The sequence below is a fragment of the Penicillium canescens genome (genome assembly GCF_028828765.1).
Source record: "Penicillium canescens strain IBT 15451 chromosome Unknown utg000011l_segment0_segment0, whole genome shotgun sequence".
NCBI lineage: Eukaryota > Fungi > Ascomycota > Eurotiomycetes > Eurotiales > Aspergillaceae > Penicillium > Penicillium canescens.
This window is the reverse complement of record NW_026703973.1, coordinates 2,024,337-2,046,899: the sequence shown is the minus strand read 5'-3', so window position 1 is coordinate 2,046,899 and position 22,563 is coordinate 2,024,337. Positions and strand designations below refer to the sequence as shown.

The window sequence follows — 22,563 nt, the reverse complement described above, 5'->3', positions numbered from 1 at the left end:
TTGGCCACTGAGACTATAATTAGTCCTTCATGCAAGGTCACACTTTTCACCTCGTGTTGGTCGGGATATACCTCTCAGAGGTGTTACTTTCTGACTCCAGGGGGAACAAAGCTATTGGTGCCTCTGCATCCCCCACATCCCCAAGGGGGACATAAATTCACAGTAAATTGAGCTTTAAATCAACATGACGACACCGAATGAGCAAGTGGGGGTCATGAAATTACAATCCAATCTCCAAGAGGGAAAATAGCCATAGAAAAGAGCGCGAAATATACCCAATTGCCCCTGTGAGGTGCAGCTCAATGGGTCGCCATACAGGAAAGGACATAACAACCGAAGTCTAGATGAGCTCATAGAGCATGGCTAGTATTTGCATTGTAAGACGATTGCATCAAGTCTTTAATCCCATGTCCACTCTGGTGCAGGGAGCCAGTGGCAAGGCTCATCAAGGCGAGCTCAGGGCTGTAATCCTCCTAGATGTGGTAAGCTCCTGCAAGAGGGATACAAGACCTAGTTGGCTCCTACGTACCTTCTTATGGGGACTGCCGCTAGTAGAAGTAGGATTCTAATGTCGCTTTTAGATGCATCCAATTCCAGACTAAAGGCCTAAACTTTCCCTAATGCATCTGCTTTAACTCCATACATTCGTTTGCTTTCATTTATTGCATTTTTCTCCTAATTCCCCGCTCGTTTCTTGAGTCTCTCTTCTCTTCAACCATCCTTCGTCGACAGGTGGTTCAAGATTAGACATGACATCCTCTCTCTCTTCAGGGCCGTCGTGCCGCGATCTGGACAACACTATGCGTATTGATGCTGGATCGTGTCGCGGGGGTTTCGACTTCTCTCTTTTATTCGAAGAAACTATTCTTGAGATCTTACCTATTTCCTTAATGCTAATCGTCATTCCTGTTCGTCTCTGGCACCTGTCACAAAAACGGAACAAAGTTCTTGGATCATGGTTGCTTGTCGTCAAGCTTGTAAGTGGCGCACTTCTCTTTGCTTTTTTCCAATCCGCAGCGAACACCGTCGGAATTGAAATGTAACCGGGCATCGGGGACTATTCTTATCTAATGCGTGTGTTTTCTCTATGACAGGCAGCTTGGTTGGGATTGCTAGCGCTCCAAATCGCCCAGACAGCTTTATGGTCTCTTCCAGCAGCCGACAGAACGAAGGCTTCCATTGCAGCCAATGCACTTCTGACAGTCGGTGTGCTCATGCTTGGTTTACTCTCATACGCAGAGCACACGCGATCTGTGAGACCATCGTTTATTTTAAACACCTACCTCTTCTGCAGCCTGCTTTTCGATATTGCGCGATCTCGAACTCTATGGCTACGTCGCGTGGATTCGTTCAATGAAATCATTGCTATTGTTACTACAGTAGCGGTAGCTGTCAAACTTGTTCTTTTCGTGCTTGAGGCTGTTGAGAAGAGACACATTCTCAAATCGAAATACGCCAGTTACCCGCCAGAAGCAACAGCTGGTTTCTACAGCCGCGCGGTCTTCTGGTGGCTGAATCCGCTCTTCAAGATTGGCTTTAACAGCTTCCTTCGTGTGGATGACTTGTCTGTCTTGGACAAGGAGCTGAGCTCTGAGCGGCTGTTCGCCAAATTTGAAGAAACATGGAGCAAAGGTAATATCTTTGTCTAGTATATGCTGAACATAGCTTGCTAACTCGATTCAGTGACTGAGAAATCTCCCAACACTTTGCAATTGGAGGCACTCAAGGCTGCCAAATGGCCTTTGCTTGCAGGTGTACCTGCCCGAGCATGTGTTGTTGCTTTCAACTTCTGTCAGCCTTTGCTTCTTGAGAGATCTCTGTCTTTCTTCAATTCCCCCGTGAACAACGACTCCAACAATGTTGGATACGGGCTGATTGGCGCTTATATTATGGTGTACTGTGGACTTGGAATTTCAATGGGTCAATATCAACACTTGACTTACCGTGGAATCACCATGGTCCGAGGAATCCTCATCACGATGCTCTACAAAAAGGCCAGCTGCCTGACTCTTACTGACACCGACCCTGCCAACTCGGTCACATTAATGAGTGCAGACGTCGAGCGCATCACTCAGGGCTGGCAAACAATGCACGAAATCTGGGCAAACTCCGTCGAGATTGCTTTGGCCATTTACCTCCTACAGCGCCAGCTTGGAGTCTCCTGCGTTGTTCCCGTGTGTGTTGCCCTCTTCGCTCTGATCGGATCATTGGTCGGTATGTCCTTTGTGGTTGCTCGGCAAGCGAAGTGGCTCGAGGCCATTGAGAGACGTATTTCCTCTACTTCCGGCATGCTTGGATCCATCAAGGGCGTCAAGATGCTCGGTCTGCAGGACTCCTTCATGAAGTTTGTGCATGGTCTCCGGCTGGACGAGTTGGATATCTCCAAGAAATTCCGTACCCTTCTCGTTTACAACATGGCTTTCGGTTGGTTGACTCGCATCTTTGCTCCGATCTTCACGTTCGGTGTCTATGTCGGCATCTCAAGCAATCCCCTGAGTGTCTCTCGGGTCTTCACATCTCTCTCCCTCTTCTCCCTTCTCGCGGATCCTCTCTTGACTCTGGTCATGGCATTGATGTCTTTTGCCGGTGCTCTTGGATCTTTCCAACGTATTCAGCAGTTCTTGGATAAGGAAGATCACTCCGATCGCAGACGCCGAGCCTCTCAGACCCTGATACTCGATGATCTCGGCGAGAAGCGACTGCTTAACAAGTCTGATGATCTCAACTTATCTTCTTCTTCTATCAACTCCGACTCTGTTGAATCCTTTAAACACACCCGCAGACCCTCCTCAATGGCTAATGCCGTAATGATTCAGAATGGAAGCTTCGGCTGGGATGCCGACAAAGACCCGATTCTGAAGGATATCACATTGACTGTTGGTCGGGGTAGCTTTACAATGCTTATTGGATCATCTGGATGTGGCAAGTCTACACTGCTCAAGGCCCTTCTTGGAGAGGTCCCTTGCTCAGAGGGCCAGGTTGAACTATCTACTCCTAGTGTCGCATTCTGCGATCAGACTCCCTGGCACATGAACGGTACTATCAAGGATAGTATCGTTGCAATGTCTGACTACGATCCCAGATGGTATGCCTCTGTGATTCAAGCCTGCGCTCTGGAAGAAGATCTTGCACAGTTCCCTCGTGGGGATGCGGCTGTTATTGGCAGCAAGGGTATTGCGCTCAGTGGAGGACAAAGCCAACGCATTGCACTTGCTCGGGCAGTCTATGCTCGGAGAAACATCATTATCCTCGACGATGCCCTCAGTGGCCTTGATGCTACCACCGAGGACCACATCTTCCATAACCTGTTCGGAAGCATGGGGCTCCTCAGAGAGATCGGTGCTACCACTATTGTTGCTTCATCTTCCGTCAAACGTCTTCCTTACTCTGATCACATCGTTGTCATGGATACTACAGGCCGTATCAGCGAACAAGGAAACTTCGCTGCTCTGAACAAGACCGGTGGATACGTCTCAAGCTTCGGTCTTGGTTCGCCTGACTGGGATTACAAGCCGAAGAAATTCTCTGATTCCCCAAGCTACAGCAGCATAGACACTATCCAGAAAGAGAAGGAGGCAATGGCCAAAGAGCCAGAGCATCGCGATACTGGCGGCGATCTCGGAATCTACACCTACTACATCGATGCCATCGGATGGCTCCCGGCCATCGTGTTCATGGTTGCCATGGCCAGCTTTATCTTCTGCATCTCTTTCCCCAGCATTTGGATGAAGTGGTGGGCTCAGTCTGACACCGCACACCCCAAGCAGGAGATTGGTTACTATCTCGGTATCTACGTGATGCTTGGCTGTCTCGGCATGGTCTCTTTGCTCGTCGGCGCCTGGCAGATGATTATCACCATGGTCCCCAAGTCGGGCGAGAGCTTCCACCGCAAGTTGTTGACGACTGTGCTCGGTGCGCCCATGTTGTTCTTCTCCAATACCGACAGCGGATCAATTCTTAACAGGTTCAGTCAGGACTTGATGCTCATCGATATGGAGCTTCCCATTGCTGCTATCAATACTGTTGCTACCTTCTTCCTTTGCCTAGCACAGATGGCGCTCATTGGAGTTTCTTCAAAATACGCGGCCATCTCTTTCCCGATCGTTCTCGGTATCTTGTTCATGATCCAGAAGATGTACCTGCGTACCTCGCGCCAGCTCCGTTACCTGGATCTTGAGGCTAAGGCTCCGCTGTACTCGCACTTTACCGACTGTCTTCAGGGTCTTGTTACTCTGCGTGCCTTTGGATGGCAGCATGCTATGGAGAAGAAGAACATTGCTCTTTTAGACCACTCGCAACGGCCCTTCTACTTCATGTTTGCTATCCAGCGCTGGCTTACTCTCTCGCTGGATATGGTTGTGGCTGGCATCGCTGTCCTTCTCATTATCCTGGTTGTTGCTCTCCGTGGATCTACTCTTAGTGCTGGCTATGTTGGTGTTGCTCTATTGAACGTTATTCAGTTCAGTCAGAGCATCAAGCTTCTGGTTACCTTCTGGACCAACTTGGAGACTCACATTGGGTCTATTCAGCGTATCAAGGACTTCACGCAGACAGTTGAGTCGGAAGACAAGCCCGGTGAAAACGGCGATGTGCCTCCCAACTGGCCGGCCAATGGTGCAGTCAGCTTCCACTCCGTCTCTGCAGCATACAGGTAGGAATCCTACTTCTACTTCACACTATCATCGTGCTAACACAGATTCAATCAGACCTTCCGAGCCCGTTCTCAATGACGTCTCACTCACCGTCAAGGCCGGCGAGAAAGTCGGGATCTGCGGTCGAACAGGAAGGTAAGAATAAACAGTCCAGACAATACATCTACACAGAGCTAACAAACCACCAGCGGCAAAACCTCAATTATCATGAGCATCTTCCGAATGATGGAATTAACCAGCGGCACCATCACGGTGGACGGAGTCGACCTAACCAACCTCCCCCGACGCGAGATTCGCTCCCGCATCAATGGTGTCTCCCAAGACTCCCTTCTGTTCAAGGGCAGTGTCCGCCTAAACGCCGACCCAACCGGGGCCTGCACCGACCAAGACATCCAGACCGCACTCAAGAGCGTGCAGCTCCTCCCAGCAATCCAAGAAAAGGGCAACCTGGACACCGACATTGATGAGATCCACCTCTCGCACGGCCAGAAGCAACTCTTCTGCCTCGCCCGCGCCCTCCTTCGCCCGGGCAACATCCTCATCCTGGATGAAGCAACCAGCAAGTAAGTCTCAGACCTTCCTATTCCAGCCCACGCACAGCGATCCCCCTCGCATCTCATGCTCCACACGTCTCCACTGCGCAACATATCCATATTGCGGTCATGGCTCAACGCCCCCCTGCATGAGGCGGTTGGATCCGAGCGCAAATCCCTTTTAGCCTTTGCGATCTATGCTTTGTCTCCACATCTCACATCTCGACATCCCTTGCTGTGTCTCTTGTCTCTGTCTTGGATATTTTGACTAACGGAAACCACAGCATCGATACCAAGACAGATGAAATCATGCAACGCGTCATCAGGGAGAAATTCTGTAATCACACCATCATCGCCGTCGCCCACAAACTCGATACCATCCTCGACTTCGACCGCATCGTCGTTCTAGATGCAGGGCGCATCGTCGAGAACGGCGAGCCGTATGTCCTCCTAACAGAGCCGAAGTCGCACTTTAGCAAGCTGTATGCTAGTGCTATGGCAACGGAGGAGTCAGATTGATCTCTCTCCCCCCTCCACTCCATATTTGGTTATTTGGCTATTATCCGCTTGTTATTATTCTCCCCAGGCTCGGTTGTCTGATTGTTTTTGCGCCTATACCTGCACCACCTACCTGCACAGATTGAAGCGTCTTGTTCTTTTCCTTTTTGGCGCATCAATCATCTACATTCCCTTTGCTCTTGAGGTACATATCGACATCGACATACTGACTTTTTGTGTTATTTCGTTGTTTTGGGTTGTATAATGCTGTTTCTCTGTTTATGTCTTTTTTGGGCGGATGGGGTGGGATCATGATTACAATGCCTTTCTTGACTATCTTTGATACTATTTTACATTGGGATGAGATGGTATACTTGGAACTACACTTGACCCGTCTATGGGTTTACTCTTAATTATAATCGAGAGTATCAATTGGATATTGTATATGACTTCTTAATTTTGTGTGTGCTTTTTGAAAGAAGGAAAATAACCTAGATCGAACGGTCGCATGATTGGTAGGCGTTGTTGCATTCCTTCGATAGAAGCGCTACGTGTGACGTAGAACCTCTGTCTAATTATTCGGAATTTTTATGGAGAGTCAGTAATAATATTATTGAAACAATTGTGACAGTTTAAATTGATTTCCTAGTTTATTATGCTTTCAATCGGAGTTGGGACATCGTCTGGGTATTCTTCTTGTGAAGCAGTAATATATATCTACAGTGTCCATCCACCGCACGTACCGTAACACCCTCCTCCCATTTATCCCAAACCACTAGTTTTGGAAAACATGAAGCAGCTCTAATCCTGAAACTCCAATATTAATATGATAACAATATTTATCATGATGGCCTGCAGAAAGTGTAGACTGAAACCCAAATCCGAATCCCAACTACGCCTACCAACAGAAAAGGCGACACAAAAATTCAGATCCTATTTTGTACCCATCCAAGATACAAGACTAGCCTAAAGCAAAGAAGTGATAATGAAAAAACACCAATAGGAGTACCATACATTGGGCAAAAAAAAGATCAAATTCAGAAGCGAATAAAGAGGCAAATAAAAACCCCTTCGGCCTAAAATGCAAATCACAAGTCATAGATAGAAAAGACCCCCAAGTCGAACCTTGCCTCAACTACAAAACCATCGTTTCATCATTATCGAAATCCTCATTCTCCTCTTCGCCCAGAAGACCAAACTCCCAATCACCACGCTCAATGCGACTAACGCGGTCGAGCTCGGACTGGAATTCGCGACGGAGATGTTCGAGCGTGACGATGATGCGACGCTTGAGTAAGTGGTTTGTGGGTGGGACCTCAAAGGAGACTAGACTGTCGCGCCGGTCAGTGGGTGACGATTTGCTGTTTCCTCTGTGGTGGGTAGGTGCGAAGGCGACAGTGTTAGAGTGGCGTTTGTGTGTGGATGCGTTGGCATCCTCCATGAAGACGTCTTCGTCGGTATGTGTTGTGCTCTGGCGTCTTTCTTCGTTCGGGGCGTTGATTGAAGGACCATTCTCGACTAAAATGTAGGCCTCGCTCTTGTCAACGCAGGCGAGCAGGTTGATTAGTGACAGGAGCTCGTGGCGGATTTCCTTGCTTTCAGCGTCGTCTTCTTCGACCGGGGGACGGGATTCGTCGCGGTCCTTTCCTTTGTGGACGAGGGCTGATGACGGTGCGTCGCGCGCATTGCGGAGGCGCTGAACATTGCGGTAGGCGATCTCGGCAGCGCCGCGGTAGTCATTGCGGGCAATGCGGTAGGCCTGCAGGATGCGATTGTAATCAGGGGAGGTTTCGACTGTGTTGTTGTCGGCATCTAGCCAGGAGGCGTAGGTGCTCTGTTTGCGGGTGAGGTGGACGAGAATCTCGTCGATGAAAGAGGCGATGCTTGGCACGAGAGAGGTGGGGAAACGGAGGATCTGCTTGAGGCCTGCGGTGCCGGGGCCGGAGACAGCCAAGATGGTGGAAACAAGCTCGGTCAGCTCTGTCTTTTGCAGTTTGATATCCTGCAGTTTGGCCAGGGCGGAGTATGCTTGGTCAAACTGGCAAGTCTTGAGGGCTCCGGTGAACAGTCGAGACAGGAGATCGTCGCGCATGGCCGGATATTCGGAGTCGTGTTCGGCTCCCATTTCCGAGTCGAGGGCCTGCAGCGCCAGGCTGGCAAAGTCCGCGACATGCGAATACGAGCGCGCCTTTTCAAATATGGAAAGGATGTGCTGGTAGTATTTCGCAAGGCCGTTATGGAAGCAATCGACATCGAGGAGGTCCAGGAGCTCTGCTGACATGTCAGAGAGGTTGCCCATTGGTTTTCCGGAAGCTGTGAAGAGTTAGCGAACTGCGTTAACAAGAGGACATAATCAAATACATACAGAGCAAATAAGCTGCCTTCCGGAAGTAGATAGCTGCAGTATCGAATTCGGACATGGCCACATGCAAGCGACCCTTGACATAAGTCGACCACGAAGTGCTTGCTTGGAAGCGAGAGAAATCCCATGCAAGATCAATGTTGTTTTTCGCGATGAGATCACATTGAATGTGGGCAACGGCGTTCTGGTAATTGACTTCGCCCTCGCGGGTGATCCACGCGACAACATCTCTGATCCCCAGGGTCAAAGTGTAGCTTTGCGGGGAGTCAATGGCTTGCTGCGGCTTGATATCCGTGACGAACAGATCTTCGAGAATAGTTGCGGTCCGTTGGTTCTTGTTGGTCGCATTGCGGTCCTTCAGAGAACGGCTGGGTGTTGACAAGTCATTCCGTACCTTTGGGGCACTATCGGGGCATTTGCGGATATTCGAACTGAGCCAGTCCATCATCTCATACTCTCGTAGGAGGTCAATCATGGTGGAAAAAAGGTCTGCCGCATTGAAGTCCGACTTGGAGTTTTGTTCCCATTCGCCATCCACAAAGGTGACTAGAATTAGTAAATCGAAGAACATCTGGCGCATGATAGAGATCGTCTCCTGGGCACCGCTGACCAGAACTCGAGCACCAAAGTAGGTTGAAGCAAGTTCCGAGTCTTCTCCACAAAAGTGAAGCGCGGCGGTATTGATTATGGCATTGAATACGTCCATGGGGAGACAATCTGTCTTCATATGTTCGCTCAGCGCAGCATCTAGGGTGTCAAAGGCTTTGTTGGAAATTCCGTTCACAAAGTCGCATCGTTCGCGGAAAGTCTCCATGCGGTCCGTGATCGATGATGAGGGCTCGGAAAAGATTTCGGCATGAAGAGCAGCCCGACACGCACCCTCGAGCTCGGGGGAGAATCTCTTCCGGAAATCAGACGCCACCTTCATCAAGGCGGAGGCTGTATCGTAGCACGGGCCAAGCTCCCTAGTCACATTTCGATGCCTCCAGCGATCGATCATATTGGGCACCCCATCACTCAGTTCGGTATTAGAGTTGTGCAGAAGCAACTCAGTGATGCTGCATTCCCGAATGACAGCGCAGGAGTCTGACAAAAGCAGCCATGGCATATCGGTGTATGAGTCGTAGGTAAGAGAAACAGGTTCAAATCGGCGCTTGTTGAGATCCTCCGCGACTTGCCAGAACTGGCGCCACTTAGAGTCAGTGTCCGTGCAGAATCGAGTGAAGTCCATCTCATCGTCGGCAAATTTGCGAAGGGAGACTGCTGTTGCTATCGTCGAGCAGAGTCGTTCGGCCAATGGAACGTTCTTCTTCGGTGCAGACGGAGCTGACGAAAGAGGCTTGATAGCTTCTTGGTAAACAGTCAAAGCGGTCTCAAGGACCTCGGGAAGATATCTGTGCGGCTGCAAGAGGTATTGAAGCCATTTTTCGGTGGGGTCCACCACATCGTCAATTACCAGAGATGGTGGTGCTTGTTGTCTATGGGTTTCGAATGTTGTTGAAACCCAATTGCTGGACCAATCTTTAACCAGAGTTTGAAGGTTGAAATGCAAAGTGTAGAGTTGGTATAGACCATGGTTTCTCCAGAGAACCCATAACTCCATGCCCTTGCCTTCTTCCCGGGACTTGACTTGGAAATCAGCGATGCTCCAGAACATGTTACCCGTGACATCGGGATCCACGGGCCGGAAAACACTCTCGGGGAAAAGTTCCTCAATTATCAGATCAGAGGTGAGACCACCCTTGACTGCCCAGAACTTGAACTTGCCATCCTCGAAAGGCGAATATGTGACAACATAGAAGCGATGTCCTCCGTCCATTGCCCGCTCGGCATTGAAGACACGCATGAATGATGTTTCGGCAGGGTTCAAAGTGTATGGCACAATATCGGGGTCTTGCAGTGAGCGTCCCAGGAGATCCTTTGTTGCCGCTTGCTTGTTCGTCGCGAGATTCCAGATCTTCAAAGTGTGGTTCAGACAAATCGCGAAAACGTAAGTCTCGTCCGAGGTAGTGGCAATGGCGTTTGCGACATTCAAATCGAGGTTTCGTCCATCGTGTCTGACCGAGGAAGTTGCGTTCCATTTCACAAGGCCACGAATCGAAGAGCCCCATGTCCGTTCGTCAAAGGTAAGAGGAGACCAGTGCGAACCTAGAAAAAAAGGGTTAGTCAAAACTCGAGTCGCGAAAGGAGCAGAAAGCAGACGCAATCACTCACCATCGTCGCCAGCTCTCCGCGTCAGCCGCAAGAGCGCGCCATTGTCCAGAGAGATGAACAGCTCCAGGGGGCTGCTCGCGTGTAGCCGGTGGGGATGCGAAAAGGCCAACGGGGCAGGAGAAAAGGCCTTGCACCAATCCCTCACATTCTCATCGATCGAAGAGGTCCGACGGAAGAACTCGGGGCGTAGAGACAGGGTGTGTAGAGTCTTGGAGGCGGTAATCACAAAGACATTGAGGATTTCGTGATCCTCAGGATCCGCCAATGCAACTCCATGGGGAAGAATCTGCTCCTGGAAATCGAGTCGCAGAGTCACATTGTACTCATAGACCTCCGTCCCGCCCTTCGTCAAGTCCGCGCACTGGATCTCCAACACCTTGTTGTCGTTGATGACCCTCCACAAGAACGTCCGCGGGTAAACTCTGCGTTTGCGGAAATAGACCTCTCCCTGTGTCGCGAGGTAACGTCTGGCGAATTCATCTTCGTCCTTGGCGATCGGGGGTTGCTCGGGGGTGAAGGAGATTGAAAAGCGTGGGCGACTGATCAGGCCGCCGTCGTTGGCTGGGAACTGGATATTGGCGACCGTAGTCGGCGAGTATGGCCGAAGATCGACCCTTGAGTCTTTGTAGATTCTCGCCATGATCGATTGACGCGGGGTTCCAGGGTCAGCTCAGAACTCCATGGCAATGTTGAAGGGAAGGAAGTGTTGCAGGGCGGGAAGCTGGAGCTCTCAAAAAACAAAGTCTTGGCGCGATAAAGCGGAACTTTGCACTGGAGATCATTCTTGACTGCGTTTCTCTAAATTTTTTATTTATTTTCTGATTGATGGTTCATTGTCTATATTTTCTGTATATATTTCACTTCAGTCTCGAATTCTAGCTTACCATATGAAAAATTTACTCTCTCGATTTATACATCACAAGTCCTTACACTATCAGGCAAATACATGCCAGTCACAATGAAGTAACTTAGCAATGCTATTCCATAGTAGATTCAATGCTATTAGATACAACTGTTAAACGCTGAGATGTTGTAGACCGCACTAAAGAAAAGAAACTGAGGGATGCTCATCAAGTCACTAATATCGTGTCGCAGACAAAGAATGTTCCGCTCATTTATCCTCCAGATCCTTCTCATTGGGGTCACCAATACCATCCTCGTTAATAGCGAAGAGACAATCACTCTCGGGAAGACAAGGACTGTCATAAATCTTGCAAACACGAGTCTCACCACGGCCCTTCTTCAGACTGAGTCGAGTCGTACTGGCGTGTGCAATGATATTACCTCCAATGGGCTTCTTAGGATCCGGATTGAACATCGCACTGGGTCCACCATCAACCTGGGCAACAACCTGGTTGGTGATAACAACCGCAATACCGAATTCGTCTGCAAGGCGTTGCAAGGTTCGCATGAACTTGGCCAAATGTGTCTGCCGTGAGGAGAGTTCACCACGGCCATTGAAATCCGTTCGGTACAAGGATGTTGCAGAGTCCACAACCAGCAGAGAGAACCGTGTCTCACACATCATCTGCGATGCTTGGTTGAGTAGCTGCAGCTGATGATCCGAGTTGTATGCACGGGCATATGCAACATTATCCAGAACTTCCTCGCCGACGAGACCGAATCGCTGTGCGACTGCGAGCAAACGCACAGGTCGGAATGTTCCCTCAGTATCGATGTAAAGACACTTGCCTTCACCGCCACCCATGTCGAAGGGCAGCTGGCAGGTCACTGCGAGCGTATGGCAGATCTGACTCTTACCAGTCCTGAACTCTCCAAAAATCTCCGTGATTGACCCCGTTTCAACACCACCTCCCAGAAGTGTGTCGAGTCGCTTGGATCCCGTCGTAATGGAGATGAGCTCGCTTCGCCTGGCGTGCATTTCCGTTGCCGTTGTGAAACCCATTGGTACTAATTTGGCAGCTTGGTGATCCATTCTCATCAGCAATCTGATCTTCAAGCAACAGCCTTTGCCAGACTCGGGGTGGGCTTACCCTCTACTAGGATCTTGGTCGCTTTTTGTTCAGAAATACCCTTGATCTGTTCCAACAACCGCTTGGGCCTGAAGGTCCCAAGACATGTTAGCAAGAGTGAGAGAAGAGGGCGATTTCCAAAGTCTCGTAGCTACAATGAACCCGACGGTAATGGGAAACGTACGTGTAGGCAACGGCCTCGACGGTGTGGTACCCTGCATCCACAAACAGCTTGATATCCCTCCCGGTCAAGCCGGCAACGCCCTATCTCAGCAAGCATCAGCAATCTAGTCTAAAAGCACATAGCAAGAGCACGAATCATTTACTCACATCCAGCGCGGAGAGCGGGGTTGGGGCACCGGGGCCAGGAAGTCCACTTTCATCGAATTGCTCTTGTCCTTCCATCATGGCAGTGTTTTCCTCGGATATATTGATTTCGGGGGTGTCCGTCTGCCTCTTTTGAGGACACTTGAGGCTCCAAGGCGCGGGTCTGAGAGACGCGTTCGTGTGAGATTATTCGCACGCGGTGGTGATTTCTTCTATTGAACCAGACTATCAAGACCGGCGTCGCAGGTAGTGATCCAACAGGCAGTCACCCGAGTGAAAAGTCGAGTTGTGGCAAATTGTCTTTGGGTCAACAATTCCCCTCGACGCGTTGATGGAATCGCGAGATCACGTGGGCTGCTGCCTTGGCCTTGCCTGATTTGGAGAAATCACAATATTTCGATGTGTTCTATTTCGCGAACATGTACATTGATAACTCGCGTCAGTGGAGGGGTGTCTCATGCTTTGTGAGGTAATTCATCTACTGTTGAAATGCGGAGTTCAATGTCAAGGTCAATTTGCAAAGGTCTAAGAATACAATTCTGCCCCCATTGAGAAGACATCTCCATGCTTCCACTAAAATATGTTTCTTCCATGTCAATTGGAGCTCGCGCAAGACCAAGTGTTCAACTGCGCCATGTACCACAGCGCTGGACCGCAGTCAATGCTAGATGTGTCGAGACCAGAGAGCAACTGTCGAAAGTCTCAATATGAAGGTCTATTTTCGGGCAGTCCAGATTTCCTGGGAAGACGGCCTCTCTTTTTCGGAGAATGTGCCTCAATGCGCCTCATTCCCAGCGGAGCTCATCCACGGACGGAAAGGACGAAGCAGCGACTTTCGCAAATTCCGTTTCTGGTACTCCCCCAGAGCTGGGTTGAATTCAAGATGGTCGGCCGGCTCGCCCATCTGGATGTTCTCGTTGAAGATCCGGCTCATCTTGCGTCGGAACTCTTCTGATGATCGCCGGCGAAGGGTTCCTATAGGAAAGTCGCATTAGTTTCCGTTCCATGTGGCTGCTGTCATATTTATGTCTTACGGGTAAACCGAGATACCCGATTATTCTCTGTTAAAGCATGGCCCATTTCATCTGTACCATCAGAACCCACGCTGTGATCTTTGACCTCGGAATGGCGGCTTGAGCTGAAGATCCGAGTATGGAAACTGGCACGCCTCTGGCTGCGCGTTGTGTCTTTTACGCTAACCAGCTTCTCCTCCTGTGCAGGCGACATGCGGAGGGCATTAGGATTGATCGGCAAGCTTGCTCGGCTTGAAAACGCATGTTGCCTGGATTCATAGGAAAATCCGGCAGAGGCTAAGTCTAGCTGCGAGAGGACTCCATATCGACCAGCTGGAGGGACAGGTCTCGGGCTTATGAGAGTACACTCGGATCCCAATGACGACTTGGGACTTTCGAATGCTTTGGATGATAGTTTCAGCGCTGGACTGGCCGGCCGGCTTCCAACTGGGGTTGTGGACTGGCAGGGACTGCGGGATGGTGTGTTGGGATTCGAAACCCAGATTCCTTCGATTGCGATCCCACTCTCCAACGCCCGAGCACCGAAGGGAACGTCGTCTCTGTGCAGCATTGGATACAGCTCGGCCTCTTGCTCTCTCGCGTGTGCCTCCTCTGCAGCGTACTTGCGGATTATCCACCGGTTGTAAGCCAAGACACCAAAGGAGTAAACAAATACTAGGGCCTGCAGATGCTGTCAGCTGTGTGTCTGGGGTATTGCAGGTAAGATTTCGCATACAATCAGCATCGCCAGTACCTGTTGATCAAGCGGTCAGTGGACGTGTTCTTTAGTTCAAGTTGTGAAGACATACCACGCTGAGCTTCTCCCATAATTCCCAGTCCACCCAGAAGGCCATGACTTAGGTTCTGAGGCTGGGTTTCCGTTACGAAGTCATCCAAATGTATGATCCGCGAAAGTTCAGTACGTGATGAAACAGAGAGCAGCAGATAAATGCAGACTGGATGATGAAAGAGAGAGGTGAGGCTGTCTGGGAACTGCTTTGGAAGGAACACCCTGAGCATCTCAAGTCGACATTCTTTATGTTTTCTCTTTGTTTTTTTATTTCTAGTAGCAGCCTGGAAGAGCCGACTGTATCTTTCTGTGTTTCCGCTTTCTCTGTTAAAGGTATGTCTTGGAAATGTATCTATCTTTCTTGTGTTGTCTCACGCTAGTAACTTAGACTGGGGACAACACATGTATGCGGTTACCCACTGAATCACAGTTCATTATGGTTTTCAGGTATGGACTAGGCAATGGCCATGGAATCATGGAGATATTTCAATGACATAATTAAAACAAAAAGTAGATCGAAAAAGCGGAATGTTGGGCCAAACAAAAAAAAAAAAAAAAAAAAAAAAAAAAAAAAAGAGCAAAAAAGAAACTCTCCCTCGGGGAATCGAACCCCGGTCTCCCGCGCTTATCGGTTTTAATGACAAGCGGAAATCATCACCACTAGACCAAGGAAGATTGAATGACCGAGTTACTGCTCGACCACTTGGCTGGTTGATGGAGAATCGTGCTACCTTTGACATTATGTTCTAAAAGTGATATCACAGAAATAACCCAACACATCCATAGTTCAATCTCGTCTCTTCTTGACATTTCTTGGGCGTAGCAGGATGGAAATTGATATAATATAAATTGATATTGACTTAGTTTGACCCCTATCATTGCTTCATAGACAAGAAACCAACATATCGCAATTGTGTATCTAGTGCATCAAATTGAGATATATGTCACGAATACCATCAGAACGTATACTTCACGTAAACCAAGCCCAATCTTTTTCTTCAGTGGGTAACTGCATCCGGATACCAACCATCTGTATCGCCCCCAGTCGACGGAATAGTGGGATCCCAACACCTCATAGACACGAAATCCTCCGGAGACCAAGCAAACTCTTGCGGATATTGACAGCCAGCCGCAGGATTCCTAACGTCCCCTTGGTACGACTCCGTAACACAATTTTGATCGCCATAGATTGTGCATTGCCCAGCAGTGATAAAGTATGACTTGGGCTTCGAAATAGTTTGGCCCTTACAGCTACCCCAATTAAGACCGCCATCGGTCCACTTCCGGCACGAGGTCTCGTAGTCATTGATGTCTGTTTTGAGATTATCTGAGAGATTTATGCATCTTGTGTTTGCTCTTGTATGGTGTCCTTGGACTGAGAGGTACTCTTCGCTCTCACAGCCCTTATCCTTGTAGATTGTTATTTGCCACCTTGGGATTGGTGCTTCGCTCGTGGTTTTGGCTGCTTTTTTCTTGGTGATTGAGCTCGATTCTGCGATGATGGTTGTGGTCTTTGATGTTGTTTTTGTAGTGGTACTCGTCGTTTTGGTGGATGTCTTTGAAGCAGTGCTTGTAGGCTTTGTCGTTGCTTCTGAAGAAGTCCTCTTTTTGGCAAGAGAATCTGCCTGTTTGCAATTGGAGAGACAGCCTATACCACAAAACTCAGTCGTAGTACCGCATTTACCTAGTCTGGAACACTTATGATATAGTCAATAGAAGTACGAGATAGAGAGATGTTGGCACTCACACATTGACTAGAAGCACACGGATTGAGAGAGGCAAGATCAGAAAGTCTGGCAGGGCGTGCAGTTCCAGGCACCTGAGGACCACATATAGCATTCGGAAGAGCCACCGGCATCGGATGATTACCAGGGCTGAGACAGATAAAGTCACCTTGCTTCACTGTATTACAGCCTGTCCAACCCCAAGCCCCAGTGTTCCAAGTTTCAATATTTGCAGCGGTGATTCCATATCGGGTGGCAAGGGCTGCGCAGGTTTCTCCTGCTTGAAGAGTATATGTATGACAAATGCCATCGGGAGTTGCCTTTAGTGCGGCATCACGTTCGTGGAGTGACTTTGACAGAACAGTGTCATTGCCGCTCTCGGGCAGGGCGACAACCCTGGAAATAAAAAGTCGAGTGAGAAAGCTGGATAAGTGAATGAGTTTCATTGCATCGATGAAGGCCCTGACCAAGATCATTTGTCTTAGGATCATTTCAAATTTATATAAGACATACAAAACCTCGAACTTTACGCTCTGCCAGGGATGAATGCCGAGAAATGTCAATGCCTGTTAGTTATGAGTGGCAAGTAGGAGATATATGAGATGTTCAATGCCAATTTTAACACCAAACTCATTGTTCATCTACAGACCCCAGCAAAGACCAGGACCAGAGCCAATAAACGCTAGGAATGCTGGAGGCAACAATCCTGGCCAGACAAAGAGCCATGTCACCTCACGCATTTTAATATCTTAAGGTAGCCTTTGTCTTACTATGCACGACCTCCGGAACGGGGTTTGAATAAGGTTATTCGAGTCATCCGCCCGCCTGCGGCTATATTGAGCTGACTTCCAAGAAGGGCGTTGAATAGCTCTTGTTACATTGGCGTCCTTTTCCTTTTACAACACAGATGGCAGATAAAGTCAAAAAGATTTCCACGCGGCCACGCGGCCAAGAGTCCACAATAGCCATTGGGATACCAAATGGGAATGACGTAAGATGATAGAAAATCAATGAGCCATCGATAGCTTCAGGGCTTAGTTATTAGGCTAGATGGAAGAACTCTAACTGTGGAAGATTTGATGAAATAGATAAAGTGAGAGAAGTATTCATTCTGTAATGGCAAAGTGTGCCCATGCAAACTAAGATCTAAAATTTCATTAAAACGTAAGGCTAAAACACATGCATAATTAATATAGAGAAAAGATCGCTCTCTTTTCCATCCCCCGTCAACTGTCTAGACAGCAATTGCCGGGGCAAGGGTGCCACCCAACAACGAGTCATTCTCATTGATGTAGCTGTCTGTACCTGTCCGGAAAGCGATCTCTTCTTGGGTGACAGCCGTGTTTTCAGGAACAGGGTGGTGAGCGGGCCAGATTTCATGGCCAACATCTTCCTCCTTTGAGCGGTGTTGTGTAACGACATCGCGCACAGTCTTCTGGAAGTGTAGAGGACCCTGCTCCATCTCGGGGTGAAGCTGGCCGTTGACAAAGACACCGGCGTTGAGGTTCTTCTGGGAGTGGATGCAGAGGTACTTGTCCTCGGACATGATTCGCTTGTACATGTCGCTGATGAGGTTGAAGGCCTCGTCGGTGGCATCCTTGTGGCGATAGACTTCGTACCGCATTACACACTTGGTAGGGCTGGTAGGAGTGAATCGCTGCATGAAGAAGAAGTTTGGACTAGAACATCTGGTTAGCGATGTTTTGATGTTGGCAGGGATGAAGTGATGTACTTACGAGATGTTGAAAGAGGCGTTGGGCCAGAAGTAGGTGGTCGCTATCCGGAAGCCCTTCTCGATCTGATCCTGGCGTGGAGCACCGTAATGCTGAATGTGGCCGTCCTTGGTCTTGACGTAATAGGAGTTGAGGTCGGCAATGGTGGGGATATCAGGGTGGGCAACTTGGCAGTGGTAGCACTCGTTGTAGTTGTCGGCTAGAATCTTCCAGTTGAATTCGCCCTCCATATCCCAGGTGTGATCGAATTGGTACTCTTCGAAGTTGTAGTGCTCGAATCGGGGCTGCTCATCAACTCCCTCAAAGTCATCCTTCCAGGCCACCTCTGGCGTCTCGCTGGCATCCAAGTTGACCCAGACGAAACCATTTCGGTCAAGGTGCACATGAACAGGGATGAGGTCATTGTTGAAAGCCTTGATGTTTCCTTCGTGGTCCTTGGCGATGACGAACTCGTAGCCAGCGGCGTCATATTGGACGCAGTCACCGGCGTTAGGGACCCGGTGCTTGTGAGTCGTGAGAAGCCACTTGCGCGAGAAGATCGCTCGTCGCTCAAGCTCATACATAGCTTGGGAGGTGTACCATGAAGCAGGCAGAGCACGGATGGGCTTCTTCTCCTCCTTCGCCGGCTCAGGCACAAGGGCGGAGGTACCGAAGAAATTCCTCAAGAAGGACATTGCGAACCAAGGAGTCAAAGAAATGTCTTTGATTGAAATAAGATAGAGATTGATATTAGAGTATCGACTTTATACTTCGGAGCTGTTGATAACCATTTAACCTGGAGAACCCTAGCTCTTCTATATAGCTATCTTGATATCGACCGAAACACGGTGCTGACCACATCCCCAGCACCTCTAGGGACGGAATCCCCGGTAACCGTCCTTTCGCATCCGAACCGATGACATTTTGGGATGCTCATTGTGATCAGGTGGCCAATGTCGACGGGAGATATATGTAGAAACCGATCATGTGACCGGTTGATACCCCAACGGAACCGGATGGCTTGGAAGGTTATCGAGCAAACAACTCTCTGCCGAACACACCAAATTCAGTCCGGGGGCTGGTTGTGGCAAGGCTGATAGCACCACGGACTGCATTATTGGTTCATCACAGGTCCACGTTGATCTCACCCCGACGCCCGTTCGCGGTTCGGTGCAAATCCGTCCCACACCGGCTGTTTAGAAATACCTAAAAGGGTAGTCTTTAACATTCTCCATGCTGCAGGGGAATTGAAACCGGATATCTGGAGAACTGCAAGATGGGCTTTAGAATCAAGGATCGTGCATCTATCCAATTGCGACCCAACTCTTGACCCGCCATCGACAGGAGAACAATCTGGAACTTCCAAGACCTGGAGGTTGCAGATGTCATGATACTTGCAATTGGAGCTGAAGGTAAGCCATTAGTAGGTACCTGGGACCTTAAGACCCCGGCTGGCTGCCCCTTCATGGAAAGTAACATCTCTCTGCCCCTGTCCTTGCCCCTTCTCTCCCTATTTCTCCCTATTTCTCCCTATCTCCCTATCTCCCTATCTTTCTACCCCTGAGACTCAGAGTTTGCATATCCTTTGCTTGCTCCTGACACGTGTCACGAATAGCCGATAAGGTTCAACACAGGGTTGCAGCGAGACTAGAGGTTAGTCTGGTCTCTGGTCTTCTGATTCTCGTCTGCTCGATACACCTCCCAAACGTTTGCCGATTGTGACAATGAAAGATAGCGCCCTAACAATACAGGACATATAAAGTTTCTGGCAAATTCAAATGTTCATCTCTTCGACGATGATTCGGATGTCCTTGACGTGCAAGATCGAGTGCAGGCGACGCGGTCATTCTAGCTTATCAACCCGATCCATAGGCAATTATTCTGATGTGTGATGAGATTTACGCATATGCATTCTGCATAGAAGGAAATTTCTTACCCTTGCTTCTTTGTCCATTGAATTATGCTTATTCATTGAAAGGATGGGACTCACATATCCTAACACCTCTGATTTGGTTATCAGAATTTCTGGCTTTGCTCATCGAATCTCGGGATGTGTATAGACTCTGTTTGCCTGGTCAATTCCATGGTTCTTTTAGTGGATTCTTCTCACTTGGACCTCGATAACACTTGGAGAAATTCTGACTTGAATACAGATCATGAGCATTGCATACTGTCCTAATAAACTAGATAACGTGGCAATGATGGTACCAATACCGCAATGAATTATACATGGAACTTGGAAGAGCTGATCAAAAAGACAAGAAATCAAATCTTCAGCCCAAAGAGCTTCGGCAATACATGTATCACTACGACTAGAAGACCATGGGGGAAATACCTCGTAGGAAATCTGCCATGCGATCTCAAATATTCTCAGTAGAATAAAGTCTGGGAAAGCAGATACGAAAGTCTGAAGGAGGAATTGGGAATAATCTCTAAACCGACTTCTTCGCTATAAGGAGAGGGCATTATTCCGGCACTAGATTGTCTCGCTGGAAGATGACCAGAGCAACTTGATACGACGGAGGATGTATTTGAAGGCTCAGAAACAAAGAAAACAGTGATTGCTGGTGTTTTCAAATTTACAGTGTTGAAAATTAATTTGCCTCTAACAACTCCGCTCTACCGAGAACCAAAAATTGGAACAACGATAGAAGTGACATCACGGTTGACAGCGCCTGCCGACAAAAACAGTAGCCCAGTACCTGGCACTTCCAACAGCCCGGCGTTGCAGCTAGGCACATCTAGCTCGTGTATTAGCCTTACCCAAGACGACAATATCTCTCGTAACTTATGGGATGAAGCGTATTTGATTCTCAGCAAAGAAGACCCGAGGCTCTTCCAAAGATATGAGGAGATCATAGCCACAGAAGGAGACGGAAATGGTGACCTTGGGCAAAAGAATTTAGGTCAGTTCGTAATATTGCTTCAAGGAAGATGTTTATCTGACGTGACGGGCGTTCAGCTGCTACTGGATCATATCACCGCGAGGAGCAGCTTCGGCAAATAGCGAAGAACAAGATTGAAGAAATCAATCTGGCACAATGGAAAGTCGATATCGGTAGTCATTCCATTGACGTCAGTGGGCAATTCGACAACGCTGTGAAGATCATGATTGCAATCAAGGATTTCGTATCCTCAGCTGTCAGCTCCGAGCCTCACGCAGCACTAGCATGGGCTGGAGTGTGTATTTTCTTGCCGGTATATCCCAGGAGTTGATCAATACTTTAAAATTGTGTTTAATGTTTCGCCTTAGCTACTCTTAAACCCGACACAGCAAAAGTCGGATGCCCATGATTGCCTCGAGGCCATACCCTTCATTGTGCGGAGGCTAAGGGTTATGGAGAGACTGATCAGACCAGGAAAGTCCGGATTGACTGAGAGTGGCTATCATGTCGATAGCTTGGAGCTTGTTCGAGACTTTGAAAATACAGCCGTGGAGTTGTATAGGAGAATTCTCGAATTCCAGATCCGATTAGCGAAGCAGCACTCATGGAGTTGGGCAAAACGCTATGGGCGAGGTGTTTTCGAAGTCGATGTCTGGACAAGTTTAACGGGCCAGATTAAGGCCCTTGAGATAAAGTGTGCCGAGCTTGCTCAGGATCTGAGTCACGAAAATATCGAAAGGGCTTTACAAGACAGCGAGCGCAATATGCAATGTGGGTTCCAAAGGGTCCAGCAAGAGATCGAGAGGACAGCACGCGGTATTGAGCAACAGACCCTGATGCAATCAGTTTGGCGTCAGACCGACGAAGAGCGCAGGTGTGTACAACTCTTCCGACAATCGAACGCATATGAGAACCAAAAGAACAGAACGCCGCGAAGGGTATTGGAGACAGGAAAGTGGTTCTTGGACAATAAGAAGTTTCTCGATTGGCGAGAGAACGAAGGCTCCGATCTTCTTTGGCTGTCTGCTACGCCCGGCTCGGGCAAATCCGTTCTGGCAAGGACTCTCATTGACGAGGGTCTGGTTATCTTGAGTAATCAAAAGCAGACTGCGGTCTGCTACTTCTTCTTCAAAGATATTTCCCCATACCAAAGAAGCGCAATAAGCGCCCTGTCTGCGATTATGCACCAGTTGTTCTCTGCATTTCCATCACTGATAAGACATGCGCTTATTCCCTATGGGCTCAATGGGAAGGAGCTACTTCAATTGTTTGACGCGATGTTTGACATACTTTGTGAGGCAGCTGCTGATCTAGCCATCGAACAAGTTGTGTGCATACTGGATGCTCTCGACGAATGTGATGACGATGACCGAGTCCGCCTCGTTGAAACAATTACATCTTTCTACCATGAGGCCATGAAAGCCCCAAAGGATCGGCCCAAGCTGAAGTTTCTTTTGACCAGCCGCCCCTATTCCACTATATACTCGCAATTTCACGATGTCATGAAAGAGACTCCTACAATCCATTTGTCGGGAGATCAAGAATCCGAAAGGATAAAAGATGAGATTAATCACGTCATTGATGTCGATATCCCCAAAATCGCTGCTAGAAAGGGATTCGATGGAGAGGCAACAGAGTACCTACTCGAGCAATTTCATCAAGTTGACAACAGGACATATCTGTGGCTAAGCCTGGTAATGGAAGAGATTCGCCTCAGTGAGCGGCCAGCCAATAAACGGGAACTGCGTAAGATTACCTCGGACTTGCCGCGGAGTCTGGTTGATGCTTTCGATGCTATTCTGAAGAGATGTCGCCATCGAGAACTTGCAAGGCAGCTCCTGCATACATTCTGGCGGCTCGGGAGCCTTTGACAGTCGATG

At 48.8% G+C, this 22,563-nt stretch overlaps 7 protein-coding genes across 7 annotated transcripts; 2 read left to right on the top strand and 5 right to left on the bottom strand.

The window, feature by feature from the left end:
* Positions 1–701: 701 nt before the first annotated feature.
* abcB (uncharacterized protein) lies at positions 702–5,704 on the top strand (the record flags this gene model as incomplete). Its single annotated transcript, XM_058522236.1, has 6 exons — positions 702–977; positions 1,095–1,632; positions 1,684–4,651; positions 4,707–4,787; positions 4,841–5,215; positions 5,470–5,704. Coding segments are annotated over 6 exons (4,473 nt in total), but the record flags the coding sequence as incomplete, so codon positions are not given.
* Positions 5,705–6,818: 1,114 nt separating this feature from the next.
* N7446_013495 (nucleoporin Nup120/160) lies at positions 6,819–10,899 on the bottom strand (the record flags this gene model as incomplete). The annotated part of the gene is made up of 3 exons (XM_058522235.1): positions 6,819–7,996; positions 8,049–10,193; positions 10,260–10,899. 3 exons carry the CDS (start codon positions 10,897–10,899, stop codon positions 6,819–6,821), a joined length of 3,963 nt encoding a protein of 1,320 aa, XP_058365712.1.
* A 471-nt stretch (positions 10,900–11,370) lies between these two features.
* Positions 11,371–12,640, bottom strand: N7446_013494 (recombinase RAD51; the record flags this gene model as incomplete). The annotated part of the gene is made up of 4 exons (XM_058522234.1): positions 11,371–12,182; positions 12,254–12,321; positions 12,417–12,496; positions 12,563–12,640. The coding sequence occupies 4 exons, from the start codon at positions 12,638–12,640 to the stop codon at positions 11,371–11,373; spliced, it is 1,038 nt and encodes a 345-aa protein (XP_058365711.1).
* A 694-nt stretch (positions 12,641–13,334) lies between these two features.
* On the bottom strand, positions 13,335–14,426 carry N7446_013493 (uncharacterized protein; the record flags this gene model as incomplete). The annotated part of the gene is made up of 4 exons (XM_058522233.1): positions 13,335–13,534; positions 13,594–14,254; positions 14,309–14,326; positions 14,382–14,426. 4 exons carry the CDS (start codon positions 14,424–14,426, stop codon positions 13,335–13,337), a joined length of 924 nt encoding a protein of 307 aa, XP_058365710.1.
* A 934-nt stretch (positions 14,427–15,360) lies between these two features.
* N7446_013492 (uncharacterized protein) lies at positions 15,361–16,577 on the bottom strand (the record flags this gene model as incomplete). The annotated part of the gene is given in 2 exon segments (XM_058522232.1): positions 15,361–16,046; positions 16,061–16,577. The coding sequence occupies 2 exon segments, from the start codon at positions 16,575–16,577 to the stop codon at positions 15,361–15,363; spliced, it is 1,203 nt and encodes a 400-aa protein (XP_058365709.1).
* A 743-nt stretch (positions 16,578–17,320) lies between these two features.
* On the bottom strand, positions 17,321–18,493 carry N7446_013491 (aromatic ring-hydroxylating oxygenase subunit alpha; the record flags this gene model as incomplete). The annotated part of the gene is made up of 2 exons (XM_058522231.1): positions 17,321–17,765; positions 17,823–18,493. The coding sequence occupies 2 exons, from the start codon at positions 18,491–18,493 to the stop codon at positions 17,321–17,323; spliced, it is 1,116 nt and encodes a 371-aa protein (XP_058365708.1).
* Positions 18,494–19,185: 692 nt separating this feature from the next.
* On the top strand, positions 19,186–22,554 carry N7446_013490 (uncharacterized protein; the record flags this gene model as incomplete). Its single annotated transcript, XM_058522230.1, has 4 exons — positions 19,186–19,210; positions 20,471–20,704; positions 20,761–20,996; positions 21,052–22,554. 4 exons carry the CDS (start codon positions 19,186–19,188, stop codon positions 22,552–22,554), a joined length of 1,998 nt encoding a protein of 665 aa, XP_058365707.1.
* Positions 22,555–22,563: the final 9 nt, after the last annotated feature.